Genomic DNA, 12,774 nt, shown 5'->3' on the forward strand with positions numbered 1-12,774 from the left:
ATCCTTTAAATGCCAAATAGATGCAGGTCTGAACAAGCACAGCCTGTAAGGGTGATGCCACACATGGCGTTTTGAACCCGTTTTTGACCATTTTTAATTAAGATAATTGGTAAAACCTGTCAAAAACGGATGCGTTTTCAAAAAACGCATGCGTTTTTTAACGGACTGCTTAAAAATGGTCAAAAACGGGTTCAAAACGCCATGTGTGGCATCACCCTAATGGACATGGACATTGTCTAGATTTATATAATCTTGGAGTTGTAAAATACTCCAAAATGTCATTATGACCTATATAGAGCATGATAGCTAAAATAGCCAATAGAAGTGACCCCCTTAAATAGGGCTCGTGTTCATTTAGCCAGATATGCATCCAATACCAAAACCAGTATCTACTAAACTCAATAGAATTTAATGGGAGTATTGTAATCTTTCATCTCCAGCTAGAACCCTCTACAAAGATTGGGGGTCACTGGTGCACTAAAATGAATGAAGTAACGCATACATTGCCGCTCCATTCCTTCATATGCAAGAGAAAACCGAGCACCATTCAGCAGCACAATTCATAAGGGGTACAAAATAAGGGGCGAACGTGACTTCATTTATTCAGGTGCCTTCTCATGACCCCATGAATCAGCAAGTTACCCCCTCTCCGCGTCCATAGGCTGCCCAGTTGGACTTGTCCGTTCTTGTTGAGTCGCATGCTTGGACATGTAGGTTTGGAGCCCCTGAAGCCCCATTACTATCACTTTACAATTTTGGGCACACCCGACAAAAGGCTGTATAGAAATTCACAAAATAGGGTAATGAAACATAGACCAATGCATGTCTTCTGGAGCTCCAAACCTACAAGTCCAAGCATGTGACCCTACAAGAACGGACATGTTCAACATAAAACCGGGCCACCAATGGACCAAATCAGTGCCAAAGCTAAAGAACAAGAGGATGAATTACCATTTAGTATATAGACATGGGACCACTCTGCCCCCAGGACATACAAGGTGTATATATATATTCAACATTAAAGTAAATCAATGTGTGGTGTTTACAGTCATGTGTATAGTAATGCCCCTAAATTACCAATTGTGCCCCCAATACATTATATCTACACTCCCATCCCAGAGAACCAATAGCCAAATGTAAAAAAAAACAATATTGGAGCTACACTCTATGGCTGATACTATATACCATTTACTGATGTATTACAATGATAAAATGTGATACAGTGTAATTGGCAACATTTACATGATCAATCCTTATTTACAGATACATTGAATCAATTTAAATTATGTGGTGACAATTGGAATTCTGCATAGTTCAGAACTTGTAATTTTTTAGGTTTACAAAGTGCATGCAATTTTCGTAAATTATTTTTTTTATGCAAGTATCTTTCTCCTTAATCCCTTGAGCCCCCTCCCCCATAGCAGCCTGTCTACTATTAACAGATATGTGATATATATAGGGATATAATATTGATCCGCTGTCCTCTTACAGCCTCATTGATCACTATGATTGATTGATTTTTGTAGGGTGTATTGACATACGCCAAATTTGTTGCAGAAATTTCTGCAATTGTCCCATTCATTGGGTCAGGTTTGTAAAAGTTGTTTGTTTTTGACTGCGGAGAACAAATATTTGGTTACAGAAATTACCATAAGTCATATTATATATATATATATTGTATTTATACAGATTTTAATGGTTTTCCATTAATGAGCATTCATACACCATATCTACAGCGTTAGAGTTGGGGTCCAATGAATCAGTGGGGTCCATGCTTGTCCAGTACTTCATACACTGCTTAGCCAGGACAGCGTCTCCCACATCCCCACGCTGGTCAAGTTTGCACCCCATTTATACGGGTCACTGGGGGGCCCTACAGCTGGATCCCCCAGAACCAGATAGTTTTCACCCATTAAGCAGCAGGACATTTTCTTCCATGAAATATGGTTGAAAATTATTGCTTGATGGTGTGAGATGAATGCAGTCTTAGCTGCCCTACAAGTCATATAAAGGGGCAGTAGAAGTCCAGTTGGTTCAGAGATATAGAATCTCCTATGGCTACACGTAGGCTCCTTGATCTAAGTGGCATTAAGTGGCTCTCACCTTCATGTGACCTTGGTGTGTTTGGGTCTGTACAATAGTAAATGCCTAACCTGCAGATATCCGTCAGGACTCGGTCAATAGAGGTGTTTAAACAAGACACAGACCGGGGCAGGTATAGATAGGGCTCATCCCAGGGTGAGGGCAGACAGCAAACAGCCAGGATCAGGGATAGGTGTCAGACATACTATTATCATATTATAGCACCAGGGTGTCGTAAGGACACCCATATCTCTGCACCCAATGACTATATATGATGGGTGAAGCTGCCACCATACCAAGAAGAATGGTAAGAATGGTGCCCTAAAAACTGGAAGCACCAGATATTAGTGTTACCCTAAAGAGCAGCATGACAGCTTGAGGCTATTATACTATAGGCTAAAAGCACAAAGTAATAATGCCAACCAAAACAACTGGAAGAACAGGAACAGGATACATCCAAAAGATTGGAAGTGAGGGGTAGGGCAGTCACTGGAAGTGTGTCCATTGGAACTTGTTACCTTAGAGGGTCTATCGCATTAATCTGTTACCCAAGGATTTGGAAACTTCAAAACATCTGTTACCCAAGAGGCCAATAACCTAAAGATTGGAAGCAATGGCTAAAACTTGATGCCCAAGTAATCAAAGTTCCAGGCGTAGAAGCACAGGAAAAGACTGTTACCCTAAGAATAATATTTAAGGATGAGACTGTAACCCCAAAGATTATAGTACACCATGAGACTGTAACCCCAAAGATTATAGTACACCATGAGACTGTAACCCCAAAGATTATAATACACCATGAGACTGTAACCCCAAAGATTATAGTACACCATGAGACTGTAACCCCAAAGATTATAGTACACCATGATACTGTAACCCCAAAGATTATAGTACACCATGATACTGTAACCCCAAAGATTATAGTACACCATGAGACTGTAACCCCAAAGATTATAGGGTTACAGCATAAGATTAGGCTGCTGCTCCAAGAATCGGAAGCAGAGGCAAGACTGTTACCCCAAGAATTGGAAACGCAGATGAGATTGTTGCCCAAAGAATTGAAAGCACAAGATGGAACGGTTACTCCATGGATTGAATCCCCAAGAAAAGACTGTTACCCCAATAATTGAATGTACATGGTAATACTGTTACCCCAAGGAGTGAGAGACTGTTATGAGACTGCAGTAAGGGTCAGAATGTTACCCAGGAATCAGGATGATCAATTACTATTACCTGATGGATTACATGTGTGATACAGGTGAGACTATTACCTGATGGATTACATGTGTGATACAGGTGAGACTGTTACCTGATGGATTACATGTGTGATACAGGGGAGACTGTTACCTGATGGATTACATGTGTGATACAGGTGAGACTGTTACCTGATGGATTACATGTGTGATACAGGTGAGACTGTTACCTGATGGATTACATGTGTGATACAGGTGAGACTGTTACCTGATGGATTACATGTGTGATACAGGTGAGACTGTTACCTGATGGATTACATGTGTGATACAGGTGAGACTGTTACCTGATGGATTACATGTGTGATACAGGTGAGACTGTTACCTGATGGATTACATGTGTGATACAGGTGACACTGTTACCTGATGGATTACATGTGTGATACAGGTGAGACTATTACCTGATGGATTACATGTGTGATACAGGTGAGACTGTTACCTGATGGATTATATGTGTGATACAGGTGAGACTGTTACCTGATGGATTACATGTGTGATACAGGTGAGACTGTTACCTGATGGATTATATGTGTGATACAGGTGAGACTATAACCTGATGGATTACATGTGTGATACAGGTGAGACTGTTACCTGATGGATTATATGTGTGATACAGGTGAGACTATAACCTGATGGATTACATGTGTGATACAGGTGAGACTGTTACCTGATGGATTACATGTGTGATACAGGTGAGACTATAACCTGATGGATTACATGTGTGATACAGGTGAGACTGTTACCTGATGGATTACATGTGTGATACAGGTGAGACTGTTACCTGATGGATTACATGTGTGATACAGGTGAGACTATTACCTGATGGATTACATGTGTGATACAGGTGAGACTGTTACCTGATGGATTACATGTGTGATACAGGTGAGACTGTTACCTGATGGATTACATGTGTGATACAGGTGAGACTATTACCTGATGGATTACATGTGTGATACAGGTGAGACTGTTACCTGATGTATTACATGTGTGATACAGGTGAGACTGTTACCTGATGGATTACATGTGTGATACAGGTGAGACTGTTACCTGATGGATTACATGTGTGATACAGGTGAGACTGTTACCTGATGTATTACATGTGTGATACAGGTGAGACTGTTACCTGATGGATTACATGTGTGATACAGGTGAGACTATTACCTGATGGATTACATGTGTGATACAGGTGAGACTGTTACCTGATGGATTACATGTGTGATACAGGTGAGACTGTTACCTGATGGATTACATGTGTGATACAGGTGAGACTGTTACCTGATGGATTACATGTGTGATACAGGTGAGACTATTACCTGATGGATTACATGTGTGATACAGGTGAGACTGTTACCTGATGGATTACATGTGTGATACAGGTGAGACTGTTACCTGATGGATTACATGTGTGATACAGGGGAGACTGTTACCTGATGGATTACATGTGTGATACAGGTGAGACTATTACCTGATGGATTACATGTGTGATACAGGTGAGACTGTTACCTGATGGATTACATGTGTGATACAGGTGAGACTGTTACCTGATGGATTACATGTGTGATACAGGTGAGACTGTTACCTGATGGATTACATGTGTGATACAGGTGAGACTGTTACCTGATGGATTACATGTGTGATACAGGTGAGACTATAACCTGATGGATTACATGTGTGATACAGGTGAGACTGTTACCTGATGGATTACATGTGTGATACAGGTGAGACTGTTACCTGATGGATTACATGTGTGATACAGGTGAGACTGTTACCTGATGGATTACATGTGTGATACAGGTGAGACTGTTACCTGATGGATTACATGTGTGATACAGGTGCGACTATAACCTGATGGATTACATGTGTGATACAGGTGAGACTATTACCTGATGGATTACATGTGTGATACAGGTGAGACTGTTACCTGATGGATTACATGTGTGATACAGGGGAGACTATAACTTGATGGATTACATGTGTGATACAGGTGAGACTGTTACCTGATGGATTACATGTGTGATACAGGTGAGACTATAACCTGATGGATTACATGTGTGATACAGGTGAGACTGTTACCTGATGGATTACATGTGTGATACAGGTGAGACTGTTACCTGATGGATTACATGTGTGATACAGGTGAGACTGTTACCTGATGGATTACATGTGTGATACAGGGGAGACTATAACCTGATGGATTACATGTGTGATACAGGTGAGACTGTTACCTGATGGATTACATGTGTGATACAGGTGAGACTGTTACCTGATGGATTACATGTGTGATACAGGTGAGACTGTTACAATGAGCACCGGTCTGCCATAGATGACTGTTACCCCAAGAATTAGGAGTAGTAAATCAGACTGACACCCCAACATTTGACAAGGACTGGAAACAATGTAGCCCCATAAATTGAAACCAAAACTAGTTTAAACTGCAGGTGGAGTGGACAATAATGGGGCGCAGGCAGTACCCCCACATTACAGCTCCACAGAATAGGGCACTGCCCCTACATTACACATATTTGTTCATTTCCACCCTATAATCCTAAATCCACAGCTACAAATGACTTTGTGTATTAGGCATCAGCATAAAGTGTGCCAGCGATACTGCGCCCTCCCTTCCTGCCCGAATATAATGTCTCATTTACATGTCAATGCCACACAGGTGCCCTGGCACAAGCTCCCATTATACCTACCTCTCCCTTTTTTTACATACAACAGTTTCACTCTGCGGATATTAACATGAAATACACATAGAATAGATACTCTGCCTGCAGAGCATCCCCCCTTCTCACACCTCTACAGGAGCACAATACTAAAGGCACCATAATCACAACCCTACAATAATCTTCAATAACACAAGTGTCAGCAGCATAGACAGGAGACAGCAGGGATGTGTCTATATTCAGTCATCACATAGGAGCCCCCACCGCTACTACCGTGTATTGGGGGAGGGGCGGTCACACAATAATAACCTCAAAATGGATGATTTTTTTTTTTTGTTACCTGCAATCTTCCATTTACCTTCCTCGCCTCATCTCAGTGGAATAGAAGCAAATATCTTCAGCATTTTTTTTTAACCCCCATCATTATCTATGTCACGTTACCAACACATAAAAAATAAATCACATCTCCTGTAATAATAAAAATATATTTAAAAAAAAAACAAAACATAAATTTAAACAACTAATTCAAAGTGTCATACATAATATTGGTTGGTTTTGTTATTTTAGAATATACATAAATATATATATATACACTTTGGGACTATTTGATGCATTCATAGGATGGGGACACAGATGGTTCTAGACATGGTGGACACCTTATAATGGGGTCTATCATTGACCCTTATATTAAGCTCAACACTTGTATTCCCCATTTTTTATACAGAGACAAAGAAATGTTGCTTTCCTTTTGGATTCCAGTGCAATCTGCCATGTCTGATTATTATAGATAGACGTGAAGTATATATAATAGAAAGGTGAGAGATAGATATTAGTTATGAGATAGATAGATAGATAGATAGATAGATAGATAGATAGATAGGAGATAGATAGATAGATAGATAGATAGATAGATAGATAGATAGATAGATAGATATAAGATAGATAGATAGATAGGAGATAGATAGATAGATAGATAGATAGATAGATAGATAGGAGATAGATATGAGATAGATAGATAGATAGATAGATAGATGATATATAGATAGATAGATAGATAGATAGATAGATAGATAGATAGATAGATAGATAGATGATAGAAAGATAATAGATATATATGAGATAGATAGGAGATATATAGATAGATAGATAGATAGATAGATAGATAGATAGATAGATAGATAGATAGATAGATATAGGTATGGGATAGATAGATAGATAGATAGATAGATATGAGATAGATAGATAGGAGATAGATATGAAATATAGATAGTATACAGATAAATCAGATAGCTGAGAGATAGATATAAGATGATAGATAGATATAATGAATAGAAAGTATACAGATAGATCAGATAGATGAGAGAATACATAGGAAATATATGATAAATAAATATATTTGAGATAGAAGATTACAGATACATATACTGGAGGCTCGAGCCCCCTTAGTGCAGGACTCCCTTTCTTCTATATATACATATGTTGGAGCCCCTTATACACAGAGCCCCCCGAGTGCAGGGCCCCCTTTCCTTATATACATACAATGGAGCCCCCTTAGTGTAGGACCCCCTTTCCCTGTATACATATACTGGATTCCCTTATACAGAGCCCCCCGAGTGCAGGACCCCCTCGTGCTGTGTCAGTCTTGTGCAGGACAGTGACATTACTTCTTCTTGTAGCTGATGTTTTCTGCAGATGCTTATCTGAGACACAAAGCCCCTGCCAGCTGCAGGATAAACAACAGGAGGTGCTGAGCAGCCATTGTCAGTGCACACAGGACTTCGGGCATTGGAGGGGAGGCTGAGGGGTGGGCACCTATATATAGAGCTGCTGCCTGCATCCTATAGTCACTCTGTGCGCACCCAGGACTCACTGAGAGCCACAGCCTGCAGCAACCTGGAACCAGAGGGACAAGCAGACATGGAGCTGGTAAGTGCACGACTACACTGGCTCTTCACTTTCTGATCCAGAAGAGGGGGACTTTTCTGGGCACTTCATCAGTATTTTACAAACTTTCTGCAGTTATAATATTTCCCTGTTTTTAGCACAATTATATTTAGCTGTAAATTGTTGCAAGTTTTATTTTGTTTTTGCAACTTTGTAAACTTAGAAATCTAGAGCCCTGATGGAAATACTATAATGTTACCATAAGACCACAAATACTATGTAACAATAATCTCAGAGACTGTAGACATAGATATATCAGTCCGATATGGTTTTATTAGCTGGTGTCTGGTTGTTTGGTGAGCGTTGGTGGTGGGGATCAGGTAGGTACTACTTACTACCTAGCCTGATACTTCCAGTGATTTTGGAGATATTTGTTCTAGCATTTGGTTAGTTAGGGAAATAGGGAAGCATTAAGTCCCTGGTGCATGAGGTTCATGAGAAAGTTCTGTGATCTGATACAATATTTGCATTTTTGGAAATTACCAAATAATTTAGGAACACAGTTGAGAGAATGGGTTTTATCCAGATAACCTGCTAGCCTATAGGGCAGGGTGACTATGGACTTGCTGAGAGTCAGACCCATAATAGAACTGGTCCATATACTACCCAGTGACCACAGTGTCCAGTCCATATCAGGTGGCAATTACCCCACAGTCCACTCAATTCTTGACCAGTCTGACCCTCTTGCTAATATAGCATTGAACCGTTACTCAACTTTTAAAAAATCCCGCTTTGCCTTTAAGACACAGCCTTTACATTGTTATTTTGTGTAATACACTTCCCTTTTTTTAAGTATTTTGCAATAAATTTACAAATTGGTGGTGCTGGGGGACACAGGAGTGATCTGCCCGATATCGCCCCGCTGTCATGTACTACAATAAAGTGATCCATAAGATTCGGCAAAATATTGGATCAACTCTGGGGTCTTTATTACTAAATACTTATTTTCAATTAATTATTGCAAATGTTAATCTGATAATAATTGATCATGGATAAATAATCGCTAAATATTTCAATTATAGACAACAGAATGTAATATATATGAAATACAAAGAGAAATATTGGGGCACATTTACTAAGGGACCTGTGTCTGTTTTCTGTCGGATTTTGCACGTTTTTTCTAGTGTAAACTCCTTGCACAGGTATTTAAGAAGTGTCCGCGCTGCTATTGTGTCGCACGCGACCCTATTGTGGTGCAGCTGCGCTGCCTCCATGTGACACATATTAGGGGGCGCCCAGTGCTCAGTCGGACTGTGCGCCAGATTTAACATGCAAAGTCTGTTGTGCGCCCTATGTTAAAGGTGCACCACTAAATAGTTGATGAACTCTGTTGGGCCAGTATAGGTAAGCCCAGATTCATGATTTTTGGCGCACGTTCTAAATGAATCTGGCGCACCCAGCGTTATACACGGGCAGAGCACTTTTAGTGCAGTTTCCTACACTCTTGGTAAATGTGCCCCAATGTGTCAGTTTGGAGTGGGGAGATTTGTACAAGTGATATATAGAGATTCCGTATTCTTCAGCTAGAGGGCGCCACTGCATTTATCTTGTCAGCTAGCTGCACAACTGCTACCCCAAATTGCACAAAACGGTATCTTTAAAAGTGATTATTTCCTAATAGTTACTATATATTTTAGTTGCCATATAATTGTCCATTTGGTTTCCAGTGTCTTGATAACCTGTTGTTGCAGTAGAACGATCTCCTTATTGCTCCGTGCCCATTTGTTTCCTTTGCCTGGTCTTGTGTCCTGAAGCTGTCGGCACTTGCTGCACAGTTGGGTCCGTGTCCATCACTCGCCATCTGCCAGCTGAACGTTAAATGCTGATGTGTTTGTCTTAGGATTTTGGAAACAAACCTTGTCAGCTGCAGCACGGGAGGAACCTTCTGTGAACTCCTATATACAAATATTGTGCACCCAATGACACAAGAGACTAGGAAGTCATAGTAGGAGAGTGTCTACCTCTAAATCGTGCAAAGCGTCCCAAATGTGTCACCTTCCACCTCGTACTCATAGGGGATTTTGCAGCTTATTCTCAGTTTTTGTTTTAAAGCTCGTAATAACTTATTTTTGTCTTTTGTTACAGTTCTCCGGGTCGATAGATTTCTTGGATGATAATAATACAGATTCCAATGGCACTGAAGATTTTTTGGATCTTCTGGGACCATGCTTTACCCAGGAGAACAACGACTTCAACCGAATATTCCTTCCCACTGTCTACTCCTTCATCTTCCTCCTTGGAATTATCGGCAATGGACTGGTGGTGTTGGTCATGGGCTATCAGAAGAAGTCCAGAACCATGACTGACAAGTACAGGCTGCATCTCTCCGTGGCTGACCTGCTCTTTGTGTTCACGCTCCCGTTTTGGTCGGTGGATGCCGCCATTGGTTGGTACTTCAAAGAATTCTTGTGTAAAGCCGTCCACGTTATTTACACAGTCAACCTCTACAGCAGCGTCTTAATCTTGGCCTTCATCAGCTTGGATCGCTACTTGGCGATTGTCCATGCCACCAACAGCCAAGGATCTAGGAAGCTCTTAGCGGAGAGAATTGTGTATGCTGGGGTTTGGCTCCCGGCTATCTTGTTGACTGTTCCCGACCTTGTATTTGCCAGTGTGTCAGACATAGAAGGCACCTTTGTCTGTGACAGAATTTACCCGGTGGAAAACCGAGAAAACTGGACTGTTGGGTTCCGCTTCCTCCACATCACAGTTGGACTTGTCTTGCCCGGACTCATCATCTTAACTTGTTATTGTGTCATCATTTCAAAGTTGTCCCATTCAAAGGGCCATCAAAAACGCAAAGCTTTGAAGACCACTGTGATCCTCATCTTGGCGTTCTTTGCCTGTTGGCTCCCGTATTACATCTGCCTGACCATAGACACCTTTGGTTTACTGGGACTCTTGAAATTCGATTGTTACATGGATAATATGCTCCACAAGTGGATCTCCATCACAGAAGCCTTGGCCTTCTTCCACTGCTGCCTCAACCCCATCTTATACGCCTTCCTTGGAGCCAAATTCAAGACCTCTGCCCAAAACGCCCTTACGTCCGTCAGCAGAGGGTCCAGTTTAAAAATTCTTTCCAAAAAGCGTGCCGGACTTTCATCGGTCTCAACCGAGTCCGAATCCTCCAGTTTCCATTCCAGCTAACAGAGCCTGGATACCATGGACTGCCTTCTTGTATTATGTGTATATATATATTTCATATTGACTGAGAGGTATACAAGTTATTTATACAATTTTTCCCCCTTGTTTTTTTGTATCTTTATTGTAGGCCGGACCTAAGGACTATTGATTGGTTCACAATAAACTTTTATACAATTGTCCTTTACGCTACCAAATTTATTGTCTCTGTACAGGGACCCTTCCAGCATTTCAATTTTCTAGACCTCTGTATTGTACTGAACATGAACAAAGCTGAATGGTTAATACGTGATCCCCCAATCCCCCATATTGTCCCCTCCCCCATATCTGTATATATGTACAGATACATCATGATTGTCTTGTGTGCTATTTATTCAGTGTGTACGTAGGATAAGGGCATAGTACAAGGGATAGAGCCAGTGACAATTTCGTAGTAGGGTCAAGTTTCGATGTAAATGGTTTCGGGGGTCTGTGCCGGATCTGTGTAGGATCTGACTTTATGTTCCATAAAGTAGAGTAGAAGAATATAGACAGTGTGTATTATATTATAACATATCACAAATTCACAAGGGCGTCCTCAAAAGAGTGGAGGTCCTACCTCTGACCACACCATCTACCATATCCAAGAGCCCACCACAAGTCCTTATAGGGATGAGCTATGGTGCTATATGGTAAACCCAAATCAGGATGACACCAACTATAAGAAAGTGGATTAGGGTCCTCATCTGGTGGCATCTTGGGACCTCAACCTTCTATATCTCATGGATAAACCAGCTTGATTTCATGGATCTCAGGAACTATAGCATTGGACCACTTGGATGTCTACTTCCATCAATGACATGAGATGCATTGGTATCTTCTAGACTGACCTATTGATGTAGGAGACCACCGTGGATGGACTGCGCCATGTTGTATGTGATTGCACTTATCCGATATGTTATGACTGTTAACCCTAGATCTTCTGATGTTTCTGATTCAGTATCGCCGTCCTTACACGCCATATACTGAACCATGTACAGAGTGTTTCTTAATAAATTCTTAAGAAATGAACTCACCGTTGTATTTGCTTTTATTACAATGTGATATATTACAGGGGCTTCATAGGATTAGGAAAACATGGCGGTTTTGTTTTCGAAACAACCATTTTTTTTACACGTGTCGAGTACTTCATAATACACACATCAGCTGCTGCAGAACATCATAATACACACCTCGGCTTCTGCAGAACCTAATACATACCCTCAGCTGCTGAACCTAATACATACCCTTAGCTGCTGCAGAACATTATAATGCAAACCTCAGCTGTACCAGGACATCATAATACACCCCTCATCTGCTGCAGAACATCATAATGCAAACCTCAGCTGTACCAGGACATCATAATACACCCCTCATCTGCTGCAGAACATCATAATGCAAACCTCAGCTGTACCAGGACATCATAATACACACCTCAGCTGCTGCAGCACCTCATAATACATACCTCAGCTGCTGCAGCACCTCATAATACATACCTCAGCTTCTGCTGCAGAACATCAAAATACATACCTCAGCTTCTGCAGAATCTAATACACACATCAGCTGCTGCAGAACATCATAATACACACCTCAGCTTCTGCAGAACCTAATACATACCCTCAGCTGCTGCAGAACTTCATAATGCAAACCTCAGCTGTACCAGGAAATCA

General features: G+C 41.0%; 1 protein-coding gene across 1 annotated transcript; it reads left to right on the forward strand.

The window, feature by feature from the left end:
* The first annotated feature begins 7,821 nt into the window (after positions 1–7,821).
* Positions 7,822–12,136, forward strand: CXCR4 (C-X-C motif chemokine receptor 4). The gene is made up of 2 exons (XM_072122243.1): positions 7,822–7,924; positions 10,028–12,136. The coding sequence occupies exons 1-2, from the start codon at positions 7,916–7,918 to the stop codon at positions 11,090–11,092; spliced, it is 1,074 nt and encodes a 357-aa protein (XP_071978344.1). The 5' UTR covers positions 7,822–7,915; the 3' UTR covers positions 11,093–12,136.
* The last annotated feature ends 638 nt before the right edge of the window (positions 12,137–12,774 follow it).

The sequence above is a fragment of the Engystomops pustulosus genome, chromosome 8, assembly GCF_040894005.1.
Source record: "Engystomops pustulosus chromosome 8, aEngPut4.maternal, whole genome shotgun sequence".
In the NCBI taxonomy this organism is placed as follows: Eukaryota; Metazoa; Chordata; class Amphibia; order Anura; family Leptodactylidae; genus Engystomops; species Engystomops pustulosus.